Source organism: Elephas maximus, chromosome 11 (genome assembly GCF_024166365.1).
Source record: "Elephas maximus indicus isolate mEleMax1 chromosome 11, mEleMax1 primary haplotype, whole genome shotgun sequence".
Lineage (NCBI taxonomy): Eukaryota > Metazoa > Chordata > Mammalia > Proboscidea > Elephantidae > Elephas > Elephas maximus.
The window spans coordinates 41797451-41822967 of NC_064829.1; the positions used below are offsets into that span (position 1 = coordinate 41797451).

The window sequence follows — 25517 nt, forward strand, 5'->3', positions numbered from 1 at the left end:
TCTGCTTCTGTAAAGATTTACAGCCTTGAAAACCCTGTGGGGCAGTTCTACTCTGTCCTCTAAGGTCGATATGGGTGGGAAATCAACTTGACAGCAGTAGGTTTGGTTTTCTTTTGAAGGGAGAAATACAAGGAGAATTCAAGCTCCTTGGTCTAATACTCATCCACACATTCAAAAGGTCAGTCCTAAGCTCTCCCTGGCTGCTATTGCAACTCCCTGTGCTCAGGTTTACATTTACTATACACTGCTAGCCAGTGTGGAGACGGCATTTCTTTTGGAACAGGCAGCTAAGAATACAGTTGCTACAGTCACTCAAACCAGTAAACCAGTGGCTGGCGAGTCTGACTCACGGGGGCCCCATGTGTGTCAGAGTAGAACTGTGCTCCATAGGGTTTTCAATCGCTAATTTTTCAGAAGTAGATTGCCAGGCCTTCCTTCTGAGGTGCCTCTGGGTGGGCCCAAACCTTCAACTTTTTGGTTAGCAGCTGAGCACATCTAACCATTTGTACAATTTATCCACTCAAAGCAGGCAAGAAATAGCCATCTTAGGGAACAGGAAAAAGATTGAAAAGGTTGCACTTCACCCTGCTAGCAAGTCCAGTAAGTTGCACAGCCCTCACATAATATTTGTGCAGGCAAACTGCACAGTCTGTGAGATGATAACAACACGCCCTGGATGCAGAATTCCTTGTCTGAATTCTTGAGTGACTCTACAATTGGCACATAATGAAAACATTTTTGTGAGATACTGAGCAGAGAACTGACCACATGGTTTCCTTTAGGAAATGCCTCTCACCTGAGGGTAGTGTTTACTGTGGTGTTGATGTTTGCAAAGACAGAGCAAGGATGTATTTTGGTTATCACAGTAACCAGGGATTGTGTTGCTGTAACATAACACTCAGGGATTAGGAATATTAAATGGCCCCAAAAGCCTACAGTGCCTGTTGAGAAATACTGCTTTAGACAATATGAATAATTATATAACTAATATGTACATACGACAAAAGATATCCCATTTATATATTCTCTACTGAAGAAAACAAGCACATCAAGAAGGAAATTTCTTGGACCAAATTTCAAATTCTCAGAAGCAGCAGCTAATTCATGGTCTTAGTTTCTTTCAGGATTCACCTCTTGTCCAGTAACTATGGCTAAAGAACGGAGCCATGCTCAAATATGGCTGTGGTATGTATTGACTGAGGGAAGACATTCGCCCCTCTCCAAAAAATGAGGATGAAGGGGAAGATGAAGAATAGAGCAGATAAACAGAAAAAAATAAATAAATAAAAGTAAAGGCTAATTTCTCTTTATTATCATGAAATGACTTAAACTACTGTTCATAAACCCAGTGAAGGATATTCACCATTCTGGCAAAGTCATGAACGAAGACATGGGTGGATGTAATCCACAGGCCACTGAGGATCATAGATGACACAAAGAAAAAGCAGAATTTTCATTACCTAGTTAACAGGAAAATAAATAAATAAATAAAGCAGTCTAAAACACCTGTTTCCCCGCAGACAACTTCATAGTTTTTAAAAAAAACATCGTCTTTCTATGGTGGCACAGTGGTTAAGAACTTGGCTGCTAAACAAAAGGTCGGCAGTTCAAATCCACCAGCTGCTCCTTGGAAACCCTACGGGGGCGTTCTACTCTGTCCTATAGGGTCACTGTGAGTCGGAATTGACTTGAATGCAACGTGTTTGGTTTATTATATTTGAAGCAATTATGTTATATCCTTTATATATCTTATTTCTGAGCCTCAAAACAACCCTACGAAGTAATAATTTGGCAAAAATAATATTATTCAGACTAAGTCGTATGTATAAAACACACTTGCAGAACTTGCCTTATCAGAATTTAAAGCCAAGTCTATATGACACTAACTTGTTGCCATCGAGTCGATACACGACACTAAAACTGGTACCATTCTCTACCATCTCATGCCATTCTTTCACATTCTATGACTCTTTCCTGTGACATTTTATCCCATATAGTTCTTTATACTGGTGCCCACATGTATATACTTTAAGAAACTCCGGAGATTTTATTTATTACACCACCACAGCACCCAGGAAACATTAACCTCTGGATCTGAGCAAGCGCCATTACTACTAGACATCACTAGCTTTAAGTACTTCTAAACGCTGCATTGACTGATTTTCACCACTAGGGTGCACTGCAGTAGCAACATATTAAAAAAAAAGATGAGCTGGGTGTAAAGAGTTAATGACGTTTCTCTGAAAGGCTAATTCCCTTTCAATGAATGTACCTATTAACTGGACAATATTGTTTAATAAAATTGCGATGATGGTGTCGCTGACATCAGCTGATGACAAACAGGTTCGGTTAAGCTTACAATCCATCATGTTCTTTAGATTCTCTCCATAACAAAAAACAGCTTCTGAGTACAAACGATTTGTACTATTACTCTGCCCACCTGGGATGACTCTAGATGTATATAAAAAATGAATCAATTTTGACAAAAGGAAGCACACTGTTACTCTGTTTTAGGATAGCTGTTTAATAACTTTAGTTTTCATACTTTTTTTTTTTTTAACTTTTTCCCTCCGAGGTGTTTTATACATCTGACTTAGTCTGAATAATATTTTTTTTGTTGTTATCAAAAACAGTTGGGCTCTTCTAATATAAAAGTAGATTTAATATTATATGTACTATGTTTCTTTATGTTTAGATTTAAGAGCTGTTTTCAATATCTACAAATCATCTGTGTACACACACACACACACACACACACACACACACGTGAGTTCTACTCTGTCCTGTAGGGTCACTTCCAGGATCAACTTGATGGCATATGAAAACAACAACATATGCTTACTTTTGTTATATATTTGTGTGGAAAAGTAAATAGTGTGTTTATATCTTACCTAAAAAGGTGATAACATTAATAAATGGAGCATCAAAGATTTCCATCAAAATTATATTAAATATTTTTTTACCTTATTCAGAACCTCCAATCCATTGCTGTTCAGTTGATTCTGACTCACAGCAACCCTACAGGACAGGGTAGAACTGCTCCATAGGGTTTTCAAGGAGCGGCTGGTGGGTTTGAACTGCCGATCTTTTGGATAGCAGCCTGAGCCCTTAACCACTGACCCACCAGGGCTTGTAACCTACAATTGTATAAATCCAGGGGGCGCTGTTCACTGTAAACATGAGTTGTGCAGGGCACAGTCTTTACAGCTATGGGTGGTTGCGCTGATCTTATTTCAAATTATTACTCTTTATAGAAACATCTTTATACTATTTAATTGGAGTTAAAAAAACAGGTGCTTCATAGAGACAAGTGGATGGTTATTTCTTTCAACAAACTACTATGAGCCAGGCATTTTGCTAAGCTGTGTATGAGAAAGAAACATGGCCTCTTATCATCGGGGAAAATTCAATTTTTCAAACACCTACTCTAGCCACAAAAAAGAAAAAAATAAAACAAACAAAAACCTCACAAAGTACCTAGAAAATATCCACATTCAAGCAATGTTTTCTACTGATAAACTCTCCAGGATAAACTTGTTATAAAATATACCCCTAGATCACTAATTTATTATACAACATTATCAAATATTACTGACTCCGATATTGGAGAATGTCTACCAAAATTATCTGGATTTGGAGTAGGTAATTTTAAGGTTTTTTTCCCATCTCTGTTAGACCAGAACATTGGTTTATTTAAGCCGCTCTAGTTTTAATAATAAAATGAAATAAATGATGTCATCTAGGTAAAAAGACAAGGACCTATATTTATTTGTTTATTGCCTTATTTTTCTTTGATTTTCATTTTTTACATTCAGTCAGAGAAGATGCTTTACCAGCAAAAAATTAACTTCTAAGCTCCAGAGGATATTTTCCTCACATCTTTGCCTCAGAAACACCCTATGCATGCACTTGGGTCTATGGCAAGAAAGCAAAAATTTTTAAATATTAAAAGGAAGTGAGAAGAGAAACAAGTATAAAGCATTTCTATGTTCAATTAGGGAATCATGCCTAGATAACAGTTCTTCTGAGAAATCTAATTTTTGTAGTTTTTTTAACCTAATCTTTTCCGTCTATTTCAACATAATATTCTCTCATCTTTAAAAAAAAAAAAAAACTTTCGATAAAAAATAGTTCCCTTTCTTAGAAAACAAAGATTTTCAAATGAGGTTACTTGAGGCTTTTCATCTTCAACTTGATAATCTGAGTTCTCAACGTCTAACGATCAAACAGGCGCCAAAGACTATTGCGTAGGATGCTACGCTAAGCCTCACACAAAAATCAGGCAGATACTATGATAATCAGTAGATTTACCTATTCCATGTCCCACATTCCCTTTCTGTATCCCTGCTTACTCTTGAGTTAACCTCAGCTAGAGATGGGGGTGAGGGTGGAGGGGCAGTTCTACTCTGTCCTATAGGGTCTCTGTAAGTCGGAATGGACCCGACCGCACTGGGTTTGGTTTTTTTGGTAGAGACAGAGGACAGAAATTTGTTCAGTGATTATCTAAAGTATCAATGACTGTTAGCAGTCTAATTCATTCTATAGCATCACTCGCACAAGGATATTTGGATTTTCTATAAAGCTATAGGGGTCCCTGGGTTTATACCAAATAAATTAAATTCTGCTTGTAATATTTGAGGTACTGTGATAGGGAAGTGAAATATGTGAGGGGAGCAAAGGCCTCCCACCATTAATCACAAAACTCTACAGATAACCCCTGTATCAACATGTAAGACCAACAAACCCTACAACCCCTGGCTGAAACTATAGAGCTGTAAGACAAGGGACACTGAAGAGAACATGTATGTTTACAGAAAAAGAGAGCACAAGAAAAATCATGACTAAACAATGAGGTAGGTAGCGTAGTCATCACAGTCAGGGCAAGATAAATACAATTGTGGGTGGCCACATGCGTTGCACTGCACCTTAAAGGCACGTTGTAACTTAAGGAGCTTCCTACTGATAATATGATGTAGATTATTACAATAACTTTTGCAAAAATGAAGAGCTGCGTAAAATTGCTGACATTTGATAGTCCATTTTATGGCCGTCCTTCTTTGATTACCATTTAAAATCCTGGAAATATGAAATCCAATGACGATATACCCTTCTCATGATTATTCTTATGATTACTATATACAGGAAACCTCACTAGAAAACAAATGAGCTCAAATCTTCTGTCTCTGAGCTATGCTTTATCACCTGGCCTATCTGCTTTTGTAAGAGCAGAATGCATTCCCTATGTTTGAACAGTCCGTGTGCCATCCAAATTGCTCGCTTTGGTTACTATTTTCATTTTGTCTCCGAGCACAGCAGCAGCCCCTACATACCATGGTCACTGCTCTGATTCTTTCTGAGTTTGAAAAAAAAAAAAACAGAAATATAGTCCCTTCATTTTACATGTGAGGAAATTGAGGCCTGAGACAACAAGAGGTTAAATGAATTGTTTAGAACTCTTGAATTTCAGTTTAGTGCTATTTTTTCATACCACAACAGCAATAAATTTCGCTCATTAGTCTCATCTGCAGTTTACAAAAATTCTGACAATTTTTAAAAAACAAAGTAGCTGAGACTGCTGCAAGTTGAAATATCTTATTATGTAGCAGATATGCTGAGCCAATAGGCATTTATAAAAAGAGCAGGACAAAAAACTACTACTAACTAGTTTTAAGGTTAAGTGTTTTAAATCTGATAGAATAAAAGCTTTTCCTGGTTAGTGTTCAGGGTAGGAATGTAGAAATTCTGCATCAACACATTATTTTTCTATAGTATGTCCCTGAAAAGAAATATTCCATTTATTTTGAAAGCTAATTCTTTAAGGAGAGCCAGTATAAAAAGAATTTCAGATAATTTGATGAACACATTTAAACTCTGGAAAAGGAAATGAAATAACTGAAATTCTCAAGAGCTTCATCTGGCAGGAGAGCTTTTAGCGACAGAAATTCTCTCCTTCTCTCATGTTTTTCTTCAACTGAGTCAAACAAATCTTGAGTAAAAGTTAAACTAATCAGGAGTTCCAGACACAGTACTATTTATAAGATTCACAAAAAAAGGATGCATGGAAAGTTATTACCATTAGTACTATAACTATGATTACCAGTTATTGCTACTCCTATCTCCCAACAGAGGCATAAGGGCAGGCAGAGGATATTGGATCCATAATTGCAATTAAGGCAAATGATAGAGCTATGTCAATTGTCCTGTTTGTCCTTCTACCTGGAACATGAGTAGTGATTGGATAAGAAAGAGAAATAATTAAAGATTTACAATATGTCCATTACTTTATGCATGTTAACTCATTTCTTCCACTACACAGTGTATACCACTACGTCCCCTTAAAGACGAGGAGACAAAAAGTAAATAATTTACCCCAAGTCACCCAAATATGAAACTCTAGGTTTGAAATTTGAAACTGAATTCGTTTGTCTGGCTTCAAGCCTGTTTCCTTTTAGCTACAGCATACACTCACCACTCCAAATTAACCAAATTAAATGAGTGTAATCATGGGCAGCTACGCACATGAAAAATACACATAACTTTAGGATACTGCACTACCAGTTATATGTGTAGAGAGTATTTTGTTGGGGTGAGTTGTATTATACACACATGCACACACACAGACACACGCAGATCGTTCTCTGTATTGATAACACCAGGAACTAACCTTCTTCCTTAATTCCTGGATTTCCAACAGCTACTCTTGTTTTACATGTAGCAAGTAAGAGCTCTGAAACTCTAGCCTTTAATCAAACCCTGACTTAAGAAACATTTCTGAAACGGTATCTGTGCTTAACCTGTGATAAAGGCCAGATGATAAAAGGCTGTCGGAGAACAGAGATACAATCCCTAAAGGTAGAATTCAGGCAGAAATGGGAAGAGTTAATGACTAGAAAACTAGACAACACTCCACCTTGTTTTTTTTAATGTCACAGCATTAATTTAGAAGTGGCTTTCCAAATTGCTAAGCACACCTACATTTAATTTTTGGTGCAAAGATATATTTTAAGCACAAATATAAGTGATATTTGAATGTTCCAGACTTGTTTTCTACTTATTAATGCAGATAATCAAGGGTTGACTGTAGTCAGATATATTGAAAGAGACACATTCAATGTACTGGTAACAATATACACACAGAGACAAACGTAGAAAAAGGAAAGACCTAAAAGAATGCAACAATGATGTAAAAGATTAATCATGATAGCCTTTACATATTCCTAAAATGTGTCATTTTATGTGGATTTTCAGAAAAGTTCATGAGTAATAGAATACATACGCTTTAATTTTATCTATATTCAAATCAGATTATAATAAAATTTAAGCCATATAATGCCTAGATATTTCAAGGAATGACATACTGCAGATAGGTAAAACCAAATAGCATTCAAAGTTAATCCAATATTAAAGGACCACCATTTCCTGAAGAGTGAAAACACAGAAAGGAGATTTGCAAAAAAGGCAAAGTAAATAAAATGGCCACTAAATCTACTGGTAATATTATTAAGACAATATGACGCACTTTAATGATTAGTTGTGTAAGTATGGTTTCTTGGCCATGGTGAAAAAGGGAGAAAAAGAAGGTCAATAAACATAATCATGCTCTATAAGCTAATGTGTTAGAAGTAGGAAAAAAAAAATCTTAAGCTTAATGGGACCCATTATGATTGCAATAGGTATCGAGCTAATTCTATCAATGACTAGCCAATTCCAGCACTGGTATCAAGAGCTAAATTCTGACCCAACAATCTAAGGCCCTAACAGCACTAAACCATTCCATTTAAAATTGCATTTAGTTTTATGCCCCATTAAAGGAACATTTATATCAATTTTTAACGTTACACTTAAATTCATCATAGATTCATGCCCACAGTTTTGCTGGCTTTGCAGCAGTTCTTTTTTCAACAATGAATTATTACTCCTTAAAATGGAAAAGTTGCCTAATTAGGATTCAACTGAGAGATACCAGAGGGCAAAAGGATAGGCCGGAAAAAAATTTCATGATGTTAGGAAAAGGTGAGAACTCTTTGTATGTGGAAATAAAAAATAAACTTGGGAAAGAAGGATCTCAAAAGGGAAAGAATGATGTTTCAGGTGCTGCTTTTATTTTCCAAATTGGCATAATCAAATCCAAACCAAACCTGTTGCCGTTGAGTCAATTCCGACTCATAGCGACCCTACAGGAGAGAGTAGAACTGTCCCACAGAGCTTCCAAGGAGCGCCTGGTGGATTCAAACTGGCGACCTTTTGGTTAGCAGTCATGGTATTTAACCACTATGCCACTAGGGTTTCCCAAGTTGGTGTACCTCTGCCAAAATGCAGAACAAGTCTTCACGATGTTAATGTAAAATGATATGTGTTAGAAACATTTTTACCAATCTTTTGGAAACTGTTAGCATGCATAATAGCAACGGATCACGTTCTCTACACTTCATTTAAGAAAACAGAGTAAGAGATTTGGGTCTATGTCATTGTCTCATGATTCCACTTTAATTGAAAGTCTCTAATAAGTGTATTTCTAAGATTAAATTATTTTAAATTGCTTTTGGCACCTAAACAGCTCTGGCTACCACACTACCATTGACAATGAAGCCAATTGTTTTGTTTTTTCATTTACAAACAATTTTTCATTTCCATACAATCGAACTTCTACTATTGTCCCACCTTACAAAGTTCTATCGAGTTCAGGTAGCTATTTCATGAAAATGAATTATCATCAGCGTACACAGTTAGTGAATTAGTAGATCAATATACAATTTTTTTCTAATTAACAACCAGATATACAACCCTGGCTTAGGAGACAGGCGAAATGAGTATGTTCAGTAATATTAGTCTATATAAAAGTATCTCAAGAAGCTAGATCATTACCATTAGTCGTGAGAAGAATGTCTTCTAGGATGTGTAAGTTAAAATAAAGTTTATGTGGCAGAATATGTAAGGAAACTTACAATAGTGCCTGCCCACAAACCATGCAATTTGGAAACAGCCAAGAAACAAAACCATAGAGAAGAGGGAAAAGTACAACGTGTATTAAGGGTTATTATGCAGCTACAAAGATTCAATATGACCCTGGCCATATAGCAAAAAATAGTTATGGAAAAGAAGCTATTTCTTATGCTCAGTAGCTAATTTTCAAACATATGTACCTGTATTTGAAACTTTGAGCATTTCACACATTTTTCTGTATCTGAAAAAAAAATGGATCCAGACTGATATTGTGTATCAATATAGCTAAAAACAGTTAATATAAAGGTAGCCAAAAGCAAAGTTCAACAAGAATTCTAAAAAAGGATATTATTCTGGTTGCTACTAAAGTACTTCTGATGCATACTTTGCTCATATTGGAAAATAATAATTTACTGTTCAGTTTTCCTAGAGAGGATGAAACATTTACAGTAAGACAATTTCATAAGTATTTAATTAAATAAAAAACTAGATAAAATTGTCTAGATTGAACTGTAAATAGTTAGAAACTTTAGAAATAATATATAACTCCATTCTGACTATATATATTTCACTAACAGTTCATTAAATCTGCTGATAAAACATTACATATTTTTGTTTTTAAACATTCAAGCACTTTAGATCTATGAAAATAACACAAAACCTTTAATAGTGCATTCTGGAAAATTAAGACATGCACACCCTTCAGGACAAATGTATTTAATATAAGGTGACATGAAAAGTCACAAAATGTCCTTATTCATATGATTATAAACATTAAATAGAAAATACTCAAACATATTAATATGATTTGAGGGAAAAGAATGTTAAGAAAGTAGTGGTAGTACCCAAGTCCATATGTTCCAGCCCATAATTCATAGGTTATGACACAGTGACTATGAAACACAAATATATCTTCCCATTTGTGGGCATGTGCCTAGAACTACCACATTTTTATTTATTTAAAGAAAATAATACGAGAGTGCTAGGAGCAGGTTTAAATTGCATTCGGTGAACGTTTGTTCAAAATAGGGTCAGTAATAATTATAGTCCAGATGTTGGCTATAACCATGATATCGTCTAATTTCTGTTCAAGACAGGCTATATAACTCTTAAACCTATTTAGACAAGCATACATAATATCAAATTTCAAAATGTATGATTTTTTTTCTTTTAACTTACTGCTTTGTAAGTTCTCTTTTGTCCAGCATGTTTTCTAATTTGTTCTCCATTTGGCCCTGTTTCCACGTGCATGGAATAGATAATGTCAAAGAAATCTTCAACCACAGCTACTCTCCTTAAAGACAGCTTCTCATCTACACCTACGCCATCCTGGAAACAGAATAAAACAAAGCACAAGATTAATAAATTAATTGTCAGATTTAACACATGAAGTTGATCAAACAAAAATATTGTGATAACCTGAACCAAATCATCTACATAAAAACAACCCAAACCAAACCCATTAGTGTTGAGTCAATTCCAACTCACGGTGACCCTACAGGACCAAGTAGAGCTGCCCCAGAGGGTTTCCAAGCAGCAGCTGGTGGATTCGAACTGCCGACCTTTGGTTGGGAGTTGTAGCTCTTAACCACTGTGCCACCAGAGCACCAAAAAATAGTGAATTCCAAAAATAGTGAATGAATATCTCACCATTTTATGCATTATTTATATACTGACTTTTAAAGAGTCTGGAGAAAGACATTCGACACACAGTGTTAAGTAACTCATGCTTACCCATAAATGCCATCCTTTAAGTCTGTACAGTGATTTATGTAGCTACCAGTGTCACTTGTTAAATTATTTAAAAATACATTTTAAGGCCCAAGTTATTCCATGTAATTTTTTTTTGTTTTGTTTTTTTCACTGCATGCAATAGCTTCTTTCTTGATATCGATTCATTCATTCAACCAAATATTTATTGAGTTGATATGTCCTGGAACTTATACAATGGAGACATAAAAGAAATAATATAGTGTCTCTACCCTCAAGCATCATATAATCCAGGAAAGAAAATGCACCTACAACGCTATTGGTATTAGACTAAAGGGGAGTGTGCTTTTGTGTTAAAAAATATGAGCTCTGGGGATAATCTGGATGTGACCCCTGGATCTTCCACCTAACAGTTGTGCATTTTGTGCAAATCACTTAAGCCTCCCTAAATCTTAGTTTCCTCCTGAGTAAAAACAAGGATAATAGAATCTCTTTCATAGAATTGTAAGAATTAAATAAATCTGTAAAATACTCAGCCTTATCATTGGCTTATAGTCAACACTCAATAAATTGTGGCTGCTGTCATTTTGAGGATCGTGATGAAAATTACAAGCAAAGTACTTTAGTTCAGAGAATGAAGATAATGCCTCTTGCTAAGGTAGCTTGTTAGAAGAAATACAATTTGACATGGGTGGGAGTTGAAGCAGAGCATAAGCTTTGGCAGTGGGACATACGGGGAAGAGCCAAGAGTTCCCTGGGATGGCAAAGAGGAACAAGAAATAAGTCTGGAATGAGACAAGAAAGGAATTTAATCTCACGTGGCTGCAGCATGAAAAGGTTATCTTCTTGCACACACACACATACACACATAGTGTTCTTATTTGGACCATGAGGCATAACCTGAAGTAATAAGACATAGCTGTTAATTGTCAGCATACAGCACAAGAGTACATTAATTTGAGTTAAATCATTGTGCCATCAATGAGTCAAATGGCAAGGGCCTCTTTGAACAGCAAGTAGCAGTGCTGAGAGCGCATATTCAAATAATCATATACTACGAAGATGCATGTTAGTCCCAACAGGCATTTTCCCTCTGTTCAAATTGCAGTGCTCCCTCATGCATTATCTGTGTTGATGCCTGTTGTTTCTCATTGGGCTTCAGACATTTCTCACTCTGTCCTTCACCATCCTGAAACACCTCCTCTTCCTCTGTACTGGGCCCCATGGATAATACCTCATTGCCTTGTGACACAAGACCAATATGTAGTGACAGTAGAGAGAGGCTGCCCAGAGGACAGCAGAGACCAGCCTGGAAACTGTTGCAGGTTAGAGAATGGCACCCTGAAAAGCACGAGTCAGAGTCAACTCAAAGGCCCCTGGTTTGCTTTTGGTTTAGAGAAGGGAATGACACCCCCCCCCAAAAAAAAAATAAGGAAAGAATGATGAGGAAAAGAGAAGTTGATAGATGACGCAGAAGCTACAGCAATGAGAAAGGGGAAGTGAGCAGCAGAAGCTGCCGGGCACTGAACCTGCGCGGGTACTGGCAGTCAGTCAGGCTAAGGCGAAGGTGCCTGGTCCCTTCCTCCTTATAGCAACTCTTTGGAGTTGTTTACACACAGAAAGCATACTGGGGCAAGAAGAATTTTAGTAACCTCAAATCACTAGGTAGTAAGAGACTGTGCTAGGATCCAAACCCAGGCCTCCGGAGCTCAAGCAGTTATCTTTATGAAAAGGAAAGGGCAAGAAGCGAAAATACACTTTCCCACGCTCACTTGAGCAGAATGTGCTAATTTTCCAAGTGGTCTCTGCAGCCTGAAACTCTTTTTTTAACCTTAGGGGAAGATCCAACCATTTGATCCTTAGGGCTTTAGCTTAATCGTGTATTTAAGGACAAACAACAAAAACAAAACATCTGATAGATTAAAACATCTATAAGAAACCTTTCAGCTAAAAAATCTGTATTGACTGGTAAAGAAAATCAACCTAATTATACATAAAATAATATGTTTATAAACCAAGTTAAGAACTTTTAATTCACAGCATTCTTTATCTAACATCTTCTAATGCTGGAATTACTATTTTAAAAAAGGCAGAACAAAGACATAACTTGTAGATTTTTTAATAAACAATATTTCAGGGAAAAGAAAAAATAGTACAAAGTAAAATTAGCTAATGAAAAAAATGAAGTACATTTGTAACTTCAACCTAAAAAAGTGTTTCTGTGAAAAGCAAACCTATACGAAATTTATTAATTTTTTTTTATCAGCAATACGGTTGCAAAGCAGAGAAAATTTCATCCTATTTCTTTCTAAAATTGATGATTTACCCAAGAACACACTATTGAATTCCAAGCTTATGTTTCTTCAATGAGAAGATAATTACAATTACTTATATAGCAATATTCATCTTCTCTCCAGCACAAACAAATGTCAACATTACTAGGAGGCCAATCCCCACCCGCACAATGAAGTCTGGAAAAACAATGCTTTGCCATGTGTTCAGACACTGGCAAAATGAGGTTTACTTTTTAGATATTGTCTTATGGGGGCACTTAACACACTTCCCTAAAACATGCTGTTGTTATCCCTGAAGTACAAGTAACTTTCAATTTTGTGGTACTAATCAACCAGTATGGAAACCCTGGTGGCGTAGTGGTTAAGTGCTACAGCTGCTAACCAAAGGGTCGGCAGTTCAAATCCACCAGGTGCCCCTTCAAAACTGTATGGGGCAGTTCTACTCTGTCCTATAGGGCCGATGGCAAAGGGTTTGCTTTATTTTGGAATGAACCAGTATAGTAGTCCTTGTGGCACAATGGTTCAAGTGCTCACTTGCTAACCAAAAGGTTGGTAGTCAGAACTCACCAGCAGCTCCAAGGGAGAAAAGGCCTCGTGATCTCCTGTAAAGATTACAGACTAGGAAACCCTGTGGGGCAAGCTACTGTGTCCTATGGAGCTGCTATGAGTTGAAATTGACTTGACGGCACACAACAACAACAAGAGAACAACCAGTTATTATTTAGGCTGAGTGATTCTCTATTTTCATTATTTCACTGTACTAGCACCTATTTGGAAATCCTGGTGGCATAGTGGTTAAGTGCTAACCAAAGGGTTGGCAGTTCAAATCTGCCAAGTGCTCCTTGGAAACTCCATGGGGCAGTTCTACTCTGTCCTGCAGGTTGCTATGAGTCGGAATCGACTCGACGGCACTGGGTTTGGGTTTTTTAGCACCTATTGAACAGTTTACGTAATAACCTAGAAAAAGGTAGAAACTAATTTTTTCTCCTTAAAAACCAGATTGATTGTTTAATACAAAGTTCAGGATTCATCTGAAGATTTAATAATTTTGGTTATCGTTTTTGGTCATCATTTTGGGTAATTCAGTACTCAGTTGTGATTTACAAATACAATTGCATTTCCATGCTTTTTCCCCTTAAATAAAATAAAACCCTTTCATAACTTTGGGGCTAGAAACCAGAACATGATAAATAAAAATGAGCTTCAGAGATGCTAATTCATGATAACTTTAATGACAAAAAAAAAAAAAAAAAACTAGAAGAACAAAAGACATGGAGTGCTTATGGTCAATAACCTATAACTCATCAGCATAGTTGGAAGGAAATGCTAAAAGGATTAAAAAAAAAAAACTTTAAAGCTTTACAGTTTAAGAAATCAATCTGGTGAGTTACAATCCCAGGAAAAAAGAAAGAATTTATCTTAGGAAAATTCTGAGAGTAGTAACTTAGTAGTAACTAACTTTCTAGAAAGAAAGAAAGAAAGAACTTTTAAAGTGATTATAAGACCTGTAAGAGTATTTCAGTGGAAAGTAAATGAAGATTTAGCAACCGAGGTACGCAAGTAAGATCCATGCCAAAACTTTGTTGTACTTCCTCAAGAATCCAATACCTATAGAGAGAGAAAGACACAGAGATTGACTGATTTACTTCAAGGAATTAGCTCACATGACTGTGGGGTACTGGCATATCCAAAGCTTTCATGCCAAGATTCACAGGTCAGGTGACAAGAAGATACACTCTTGAGGGATGAAGGAATAAATTAATGAATTAATAAAAGAATGTTCTCTGCCTTCCACTTAGAATGTCTTTCATCAACTGGCAAATTCTTATTCAGCCATCAAGACCTATTTTATATATCCAAGCCAAACTCAAACTTGCTGCCGTTGAGTCGATTCCTGTAGGGTCCCTACAGGAGAACAGAGCCCCCTCACAGGCTGTAATCTTTCTGAGGCTATAATCTTTATGGAAGCAGGCTGTCACACCTTTCCCGAGGAGCAGCTGGTGGGTTCAAACTATCAGCCTTTCAGTTAGCAGCCTAGCAATTTAACCACCGCACCACCAGGACTCACTTACATGTCCAGTCTTCCAAAAAAGCTTTTCAAAAAAGTCTTCCAAAAAGCTTTTCCTGATGCCCAAGGCAAGGTTCAATAAAGTTGTTAGTTGTTACTTTATTGTTGCAGATAAGGTATATCCTTCAAATATATTATTGAGTTTATTACATAAATAGACAGTGTTGTGGGTGGTGTCCTAAAATATGCAGGAAAAAAATTAAAAAGTCCAGAGGCCCTTTCTGAGAAGTGAAAGCTTTGCTTTCCTGGGTGGCAGTAGTGGAAAGTTATTCAAGAAAACCAAAAACCACTTCGAGGTATTTTTTTTTTAAAATAGCTTTGGTCAATTTTAGAAAAAAAAAAAATCAGTTTAAAATGCATAAAAAATTAAGATATAAAAATTAAATCTATTATTTTCCTTTTTAATTACAACCACCTCTAAAATATTTATTTTAATATTACTTTTTGGAATAATGTATATGCAGTGAAAAAGTGGGTTAGACAAAAAATCTTCCTATTTGCAAATAGATAGCAAGGTGACTTATTCTTTGATTTGGCTCTTGAACGGAAAAGAAAATAAAAGGCCCTCCTTTGGGGAAACAACAGTATAACATTGATAGAGATACCAGTCATCAGACTTAAGAAACACAATGAATCCCACCAGGATAAGTTTTTTTTTTTTTTTTTTTAATTCATTCTTGATTATATCATAGTAAAACTACAGACAACCACAGACTGACAATATTAAAAAGTAGCCAGAGAGGTAAGACAGATCACTCTTAAGGAACAACCATTTGTCTGACAGCAAACTTCTCAATAGTCACAAAGTCAGAAGACAGTGGAAGAATAGCTTCATGGCTCTAAGAGCAAATACATACCAATGCAGAATTGAACAACCCGTTGCCTTTCAATCAATTCTAACTTATAGCCACCCTATAGGATAGAGTAGGCCTGCCCCATAGGTTTTCAAGGCTGTAATCTTTACGGCAGCAGAATGCCACATCTTTCTCCCACAGACTGACTGGTGGGTTCAAACTTCTGACTCGTAACCTCTGTGCCTCTAGGGCTCCTACAGAATTGTATAACCAGTTGAATTATCATTCAAGAACGAGGGTGTTTTCAGAAAAACACCCCATTAAAAGAACTTAAAGGAAGTACTTTAGACACAAGAAAATTGTTAGAAGATTCAAGAAAGGAAATACTAAAATTAGATGCATAATTAATTGTTAATACCTTAGAGTTCTTTTAGAAATTCTTTCCAAAGAAATTTGTAGTAGGTTAGTCACATTCTTAAGAGGCCAAAAGTCAGGCAATATTACTCCCAATTTTTCAGAGGAAAGAGAAGCATGGAACAATTAAAATAATTTACCAAAACTGAATCAGTTTTACTCCTATATCTAGGAAACAACTCAGTTGTTTCCATTTTTGGTTATTAAAAATAATGCTGCTATAAACATTTTGTTCATATATTTTGCTACCCCTATGCACTCATTCATTTGGGGTATATACCTAGAGGTAGAATTGCTTGGTCATAGAGTATATCTATGTTCACATTACACTACTGCCAGTATTTATGAAATAAGCATAAATTTCTAGAAGGTGTAAGACAAGATGAGCTAGCCTCTTACATATCCTTAATTCACATCTTTCCAAAGGTATATTGAGCATTTTTCTGTGTCTTTGCTCAATTCTATAATGTAATGAATGAATATTAAAACTTCAGTGTAAAAATAAGCTAATATTTGTTGAGTACCCCAGACAGTACTAAGTGCTTTATATATATTACCTTTTGAATCTTCATAATAATCATATGTGATTCTCATTTCACTGGCAAGGAAGGTGAGCTTCAGATAAATTAATACATTTCCCCGTGGTCACATATCTAGCAGGTGCAAAGAATTGCAAGAGATAAAATAATGATTACGGCATAACCTCAAGATCAGTTCAGTAGGAATCTAGGGTTCTAGAAAGAGTGATTAACCTAGCTAAATGCACAGAGGCACACGCGATTCATAATGTTTAGAAAATGTCAAGTGTGTTAAGGTAGACACCATATTGTCATAAAAAAACCTCAAAATATTGTAACTTAAATAAAATAGAAAATTCTTTCTCACCACAGTCCGGTAGTCCAGAGTCAGCATGGTAGCTCTGCTATTCAAAACATGTGACTGCCAAAGTTTTGACAGACATTGTTATTTCCCAGCCAGAAGAAAAGGGGAAAGAGAAAGTACAGGAAGTGCTCTTCTCTGTTTCTGTTCAAGCTTAATCACACGACCACACCTAGCAGGAAGGAATTTAGACAGTGTAGTCTGTACACTGGTGAAAGGCAGTCACGTGTCCAGCTGAAATTCAGATGATTCTATTACTAACAGAAAGAAACTAGTGAATATGAAGGACAATTGGCAGGCTCTGCCTCATTTACTAGTTGAGTCTGTCTGAAACATGGGACATGTGAATCACTGGAAAAGTAGGTTACGATTCAGTTGGCTTAAAATCCAGGTGGAGAAGGCATTTTGCCTTGAACAGAAAGATCTACTACAGTAGTTAATGGGGCCAAAAAACCCAAAACAAACCCATTGCCATCGAGTCGATTCTGACTTATAGCAACCCTACAGGACAGGGTAGAACTGCCCCATAGGGTTTCCAAGGAGTGCCTGGTGGATTCAAACTGCCAACCTTTTGGTTAGCAACCGTAGCTCTTAACCACTACACCACCAGGTTTTTCAGTTAATGGGAAAGCTTTTTAAAAATAAACATTTTTACTGCAATGTAAAATAGGGACAAAAACGCACAAGCCATAAATGTACAGCATGATGAATTAACACAAATTGAACACACCCTATGTAAGGTTTACCCAAGTCAAAAAATAGAAAAGTAGCAGCACCCCCACAAACTCCCTCACCACTGACCTTGCTCACTTCCCTAAAGACAACCACTGCCTTAACTTTTCAACATGGATTTGTGTTGCCCATTTTTCATGTCATTCTGTTTCATGCATGTCGTAGTATGTAGCAATAGCCTATTTTATTCATGCATAGTATTCCTTTGTAGAATATGCCTTAATTTATTTAACCATTGTCCTCAAACAGCAGAGTTGTTCCCAATTTTCAGATATTAAAAATAATACTGCTATACTATTTTTCTCATTTTCATTTAGTATGCTTGTCCCTCATTTCTTTTGAATATATACGTTCGTTTTGGACACATCCTATGAATCTTCATAGGATATGTTAAATTTTTACAGATGAAGTTTTTTCACTTCTCTTCCCTTCCACTTCCAACGCCTTGTCATCACTAATCTGGAACACTTCCATAGGCTTTAACTGCCTCTCCACTTTTGAAACTGCCTCCATTTTCCAGCCCACAGTCAGAACCTTTTCAAAATTATAAGAGTTCATGCCACAGCCACTCCACTTCAAAACATTCAACGTCTTCCCGCTGCACTTAAAATAAAATCCAAACTTCTCATCAGGGCCCAAATTGTCTGCACAATCTATTCCCTCTTTCTCTCATCCTTACCACACTCCAATTTCCCCTTCTCACCATGTACATTGACTTTGATGAAAGTTCCTGGGACACAACAATCCCTTCCGCATCACAGGATCTTTGTGATGGTTATTTTCTCTGCCTTACCCATTCTTTCTCCAGCAATTTAAAGTATCTGATTTCTCATTCAATCTGAGCCAGGGAACTTTTCTTTGATCATGCTATCTAAAGTACTCCTCCCAGTTTATTCTTATCATATAGCACCCTGCTTACTTCTGTAGTAGACTTTATTAAAAACTCTAATTTTATTACTCATTTGTGAATTCATTAATCTGTCTTTCCCAAGAAAACTAATTTTCATGACAGATTAACCTAGGTTTGCTTGGCATATTTAAAAAAAAAAAAAAGTTGCTGCCAAGTCAATTCCAACTCACAGTGACTCTATAGGTCACAGTAGAACTGCCCCATAGGGTTCCCAAGGAGCAGCTGGTGGATTCAAACTGCTGACCTTTTGGTTAGCAGCCTGAGTTTCTAACCACTGTGCCTCCAGGGCTTGGTACAAGCTAGATGCCAATAAACAATCTGAACGAATGAATCAATAAGTCAATAAATGACTCCCATGTTTCTGATATTGGGTAACTGGTGGCAATAGCAAGGTTCTTAACCGAGATATAAAATACAGTAATAAAAGCAAGTTTTAGAGAGAAACATAGCAAGTTCAATGTGGAACAGGCTGAATTTAAAATGTCTGCAGAAATGACAAGTAGAAATGCCCTTAACCAAACCAAAAAATGAAACCTGTTTCCATCAAGTCAATCCTGACTCACAGAGACCTTATAGAAATGCCCATAAAACAGGCAAAAAAAAAGGGGGGGGATTTATAGCTCAAAGATAAGTCTTCACAAGATAACAGATTTAGAAGACAAGGAAGTAAAAGGGCAGATTAAGCTAAGAAGACCCAGGAGCGTCTATAGAATAGAAAAGACAGAGGATTACGGTGCAATAGTGAAAAAAGTAAAAGCGAAAAGGCTGAGGAAGAGCCTTCAAAGAGCTCAGAGAAGTGCCAACAGTAGATGGGGGAAGATTTTCAAGAGAAATGAGAGATTAGATCAAGAGGGTTAAATTCTTAGGAGAGGCTAAGAGGAAAGAAATGAAAGGGTAGGGGCATTAGATTTGGTGTTTAGGAAGCCCTAGTGACCTTTATGAAAGGTGGCAACCAAGTGAAGTAGGACATTGATGATAAACTTATTTCAAATTCATAGTTTACCTAGAATTTGGGCTGTATCAAAATCTCTTTTAGTGGCTTTGAAAGCCCTGTGACACAGAAAGTATGACAAGATGAAATTATTAAGTATCTCACCTATCAGCCTTAGGAAAGAAATAGTTATCTTGCATTGTTGGGATTTTCTAAAGAGGTGGTATTAAAGTCAGTTGAAAAGGCTGGTCTATTCAAACTTGCAGAACTATGTAAGGAAACTCATGATTATCAGTAGCAAAAGCTGCCAGGGGTGCTTTCAGAGAATGAAAGCTGTACCAAATACACATTAAACAGGAAAGAAATATGAAAAGCAAGAGGTTGTGACCACCAGTGGTTCACAGAGCCTGCCAGGGTATGGCTGGCAATTCAAGATCACAGATGCCTCAACGTGCTCTAATCAGGGAGAGTCCTTCTTGCTAAATGCATTCATGTCGGTAGTCAGTAGAGATGCATCCATGCACTAAATCTTGAACCTGAACTAAGTGTAAGTATTCTCTGGTACTTAATTTACCCCCCTAGTTCAAAGGCACAGCCATACTAAAATAATCTCCCTTGTAAAGCCAAAAACTTATCTCAAACACGAACGAAATAGAGGCCAGAAAAGAAGACTGTAGCTCTGGATTGGCATATGGAACTGGCAATAAAAACCGGTTGGAGGTTCTGAACAGCCCATTTTATTTCTACTATGCTTTCCAGATATTCCTACACATCATTATACTGCTTATTTGTGGCAAAAAAAAAAGGTTAATTTCAGTGGTGCTTAACAAAAAGAGGACAATCCTATAAGTACTACCCATATCCTATGAATGAAATAAAAGAATTTTACATGCCTGCAGTAATACAAAAACAAAAAATCACTTTCTTTTGATAATTAGATTTGGCCCAGAGCAGTGTTCCCTAGAATTAAACAAGCTGTTTGTTAAGAGAGAGGTGTGGCAGACACAGTGTAAAGGAAGTTGTTTTTTCATCCTTCGGACTGTTTATTGTAGAACATGCTTAGATGAGAAATTCTGGGTGGAAAGCCAAGGAAAGAAAAGCATGGTGGAAGAACCCTGGGCAGATTTTGGATGTCTGCCCTCTCATTTCCTGTTTGTGGGAGGCAAGCAGTGGCAGCTGCCGGGTTAGAGTTCCTGGAAGAGACTTCTGGGGCAAAATGGGCTCAGGTTGCTGTTTCTTCTATTTCAGCGGCGGTGGCTGCAGCAGCCGGTACAGGTGATGTTGCCCTGGCGGTTTCCGTGGCAACGCTGGAAGGGTGGAGGTGACAAAGGTGCCCTCCACCCTGCAAGCTGCTGCCTCGCCTCTCTGGACCTCCCGCTCTCCCTCGGTGGATCCTCCAATCACGCGCGCCCGGTGCTCCAGGCTCCGGGCTCCGGGCTCCGGGCTCCGGGCTCCGGGCTCCGGGCTCCGGGCTCCGGGCTCCGGGCTCCGGGCTCCGGGCTCCGAGCGTGGGAGTTGCCGTCCAGCCTCCCGGCCTTCGCCATCTAACATCACAGTTGCCTTGGCAACAGCTGGGGGGTGGTGGCGGAGGAAGGCCAAGGCTCTTTTCCCTCTAGCGTCCACCCCGCCCCCAGATCCTGGATGAGATCTGAGTCGCCCTCAAGCGACGCTGAGGCATTTGGAGGAGTAGGGGACCGAGGCGCAGCAGCTCCGCCCTCTCTAGGCACCTGAGCTGGCTAGGTCAGCAGGTGCCGCAGCCACCGCCTCCTCCTCCTCCTCCTTGCCCCTCGGGGACAGGGACTGCGAGGCGCAGTCACGCTCGAGGTTTTGCACGTCAATTTCCTAGAGTCCCAGAGCCTGGTTGGGAAGCTTGCCCCACCATACATCTGCACATCAGAGCAAGGGACATGGCTGGCCTCCTGGGAGGATTCCCTGCTGGCTACGGGCTCACTATTCCCTGAATTCCCTCCACACCCGGTCCCACTCCACAGCACAGACTACACCAGCCCGTTCTCTCCCACCCAGGGTTGTCTCCGAGGACTGGGACGCCGAGTCCTCCCCCTTCTCTCTGCCCCTCCCTGGCCTTTGAGCAGGGAGAGGTCAGAGGCCCTTGCAGCCACTCCGGGGAAAGCGGCCCGCCCAGCCCGGGCCACCAGGGGACCCGAGGCTTCCGGAAGGGCCAGCGGCTCAGCTCTCCCAGGCCTCCCGGCTGGAGAGGGGATGCAGGGACTTGTCAGCTGGCTGTGTCCTGCCACATCACCCAAAGAAACCAGGAGCTCAGTAGGGGCGCCCCTGACGGACGATTCAAAATTTCACGCGGAAATCAATTTTGCTCAGAGCCTGAAAACTGCATCGTGTGTTTATTTACTGTGGCAAATGAGCCCAGGTGGGGAAGGGTGCCTCTCCTGGCAGCTAAGTCAATGGGGACTGTTCCCTCCATTCCAAATGCATCAAAAGGCGCCACGATTTTGAAAGAAATAAAGACTATTGCTCAGTTGTGGACAATAAAAAAAAAAAAAAAAAGCCAAAGAAACTGTGCTCCATTCTGTACTTGAAATTTTTGAGAGCAGTTTTAAAACAAAAAAAAATTTTTTTCTTTTTTTATGCCGGAGGAATCTGTCCTTGTCTTAGGCAACGATTACCATTTTATTGCTATAACCAAGAATTTTCATAATAAAAGCATTTATTATGATCTTTTCATACAATCCTCAAAACTCTAAAATCAGTAAACTGCTTCTGAATATACATAACTGATTTTCCAAAAATTTATGAAGATTATTTATGAAGCAGTATATTGTTAAATAATTGTTGGTTAAACTCAACCCAACCCAGTGCCGTCGAGTCGATTCCAACTCATAGTGACCCTATAGGACAGAATAGAACTGCCCCAGTTACCTAGCACAAATGGCAAAGATTATCTTTAACTGGAGAAAATGCATAAGGAAACAACAAGAATTTCCCAAATGGAATTAGTAGTTTGCTTAAGAAATTTTGAAGTGATTTGATACATATAAGAAAACATTTCAAATAGAGATATGAAATTAACTTCAAATATATATGTATATGTATATATTCATTTCGATTCTAAAACATAAAGGACCTTTGAATTCTAGTTTCGAGATTAGATTTATGTCTTAAAATACAAACTGAAGTGTTACCTGATTAAGCATTAATTTCAGTATGTTCTGGTGGTCTTTGTACTTGAATACTTTGCACTTGAATACTTAACTTTCCAAAGATGAGGTTTTTCTAAAGAATTTCACTTTAAATGTGATGTAGTGGTTGAGAGATTAGTAAAGACAATGTGTCTTTATTTTAATCATCTACCAAACTGCCCACTATTCCTATAATGGCAGAAATCTTTCCATTGTCTCCCTAAGGAAATTGCTCATCCCTTCAAGTGTCAAACCGCTCCTTTTTCCCACATTGGATAAAGACAAATGTATATTTCAATTGGAAGACATCTTTATATCATAGAATAGATATGGACTGTTGGTTAATGCCTCAATTTATGTCCTCAGGATCTCAAACGAGAAGGCTCACAATAAAAGCACCCCACATTTCAGTGTGTAGAAGTTTAATTGAAGCGGAAAGTAAGTAGAAAAGCTTTTAGCCTTCGAGACTGCTTCTTTTGCAATTTGAAAGGTTAACATGATTTCCCAATTTTCATATATTTCACATGGCATTAGAAGCTCCCAGCAGGTCTGGCATGCTTTCAGCTGGGTCTCAATGCTTGAATATTCAAGTTCTGTACCACTTCCTTCAAGGCACAATACATATTGGAACACTAAAATATAAAACATAAGACAGAGACGCTTACTAAAGCTTCCAAAATGAATAATGATCTGACCATTTAATATTAGTGTGTACCAGAATTGAGGAGACAAGAAAAAGAGAAATGTATCAAGAAATTATTTTAAAGAAACTAGAAAGAGACATCATATATTCAATACATAATTTTTGTTAATTAGATGTCTCTAGATAATAGGACTAGAGGTGATTTTTTTTTATCTTCCTTCTGCTTTTCTCTACTTTTCAAGAAATCTATAATAAGTAGGTATTAATTGAATAATAAAAATAAACATTAATATTTTTATCTTTAGAAATAGATAAATGTTCAGACTTTTAAAAGCATTTGCCATACGTTTCTCTACAGGCATAACTCAGTTTATTGTGCCTCACTGTATTTCACTTCACAGATACTGTGTTTGTGTGCAAATTGAAGGTTTGCAGCAACCCTATGCCCGTCAAGTCCGCTGGCGCAATTTTTCCAACAGCATGCACTAACTTCATGTCTATGTCACATTTTGGTAATTCTTGCAATTTCAAACTTTTTCAGTACTGTATCTGTTATTGGAAACCCTGGTGGCATAGTGGTTAAGTGCTACGGCTGTTAACCAAGAGATCGGCAGTTCGAATCCACCAGGCTGTCCTTGGAAACTCTACAGGGCAGTTCTACTCTGTCCTGTGGGGTCGCAATGAGTCGGAATCGATTCGACGGCAGTGGGTTTGGTTTCTTTTTTTTTTTGGTATAACTGTTATGATGATCCATGATCAGTGATCTTTGGGTGTTACTACTGTAATTGTCTTCGGGTGCCATGAGCTACACCCATATAAGGTGGCAAACTTAATCGACAAATGTGTGTTCTGCTGCTCCACCGGCCAGCCATTCTTCCTTCTCACTCCCTCCCCTCTGGCCTCTCTATTCTCTGAGACACAAAAATATTGAAATTAGGCCAATTAATAACCCTACAATGGCCTCTAGATGTTTAAGTGAAAGGAAGAGCATAACATAAAAATGAAGGTGAAGCTGCAAGTGCTGATGTACATAGAAGTTGCAGCAAGTTACCCAGAAGATCCAGCTAAGGTAATTGGTGAAGGGGGCGGCCCTAAGAATGGAACCTGGTGAGATGAAACAGCCTTGTATTAGACGAAGACGCCATCGAGGACTCTCATAGCTAGTGAGAAGTCATTGCCTGGTTTCACAACTTTAGAAGACAGGTTGACTCTTTTGTTAGTGGCTAATGCAGCTGGTGACTAAGTTGAGCCCAATGCTCATTTACCATTCCAAAAATCCTGGGACCCTTAAGAATTCTACTAAACCTACTCTGCCTGTGCTCTATAAATGGAACAACAAGGCCTGGATGACAGCACATCTGTTTACAACATAGTTCACTGAATATTTTAAGCCCACTGTTGAGACCAACTGCTCAGAAAAAAAAAAAGATTCCTTTCAAAATATTACTACTCACTGACAATGCACCTGGTCACCCAAGAGCTCTGATGGAGATCTACAAGCAGATTAATGTTGTTTTCATGCCTGCTAACACAACATCCATTCTGCAGCCCATGGATCAGGAAGTAATTTCAAGTTTGAAGTCTTATTATTTAAGAAATACATTTCATAATTCTATAGCTGCCATAGATAGTGATTCATCTGATGGATCTGGGAAAAGTAAATTGGAAATCTTTTGGAAAGGATTCACCATTCTAGATGTTATTAAGAACAGTTGTGATTCACGGAAGGAAGTCAAAATATCAACATTAACAGGAGTTTGGAAGAAGTCGGTTCCAACCCTCATGGACGACTTGAGGGGTTGACGACTTCAGTGGAGGAAGTAAGTGCTGATGCGAAAATAGCAAGAGAACTAGAATTAGAAGTGGAGCCTGAAGACGTGACTGATTTGCTGCAATCTCATGATAAAACTTGAATGGATGAGGAGTTGCTTCTTATGGATGAGCAAAGAAAGTGGTTTCTTGAGATGGAATCTACTCCTGGTGAAGGTGCTGTGAACACCATCTAAAGGACAACAAAAGATTTAGAATATTACATAAAAGTAGT

General features: G+C 37.9%; 1 protein-coding gene across 3 annotated transcripts in view; it reads right to left on the reverse strand.

Moving 5' to 3' along the window:
• The window catches only part of NOL4 (nucleolar protein 4), a 409694-nt gene that overhangs the window by 319259 nt on the left and 64918 nt on the right, over positions 1-25517 (reverse strand). For 2 of the 3 annotated variants that reach the window (XM_049901605.1, XM_049901604.1), the window contains exon 2: positions 10123-10272. In XM_049901605.1, coding sequence (XP_049757562.1) covers positions 10123-10272 — 150 coding nt within the window. Of the gene's footprint in view, positions 1-9143; positions 9207-10122; positions 10273-25517 lie in introns of all 3 variants that reach the window. The other variant, XM_049901609.1, reaches the window with a different exon arrangement.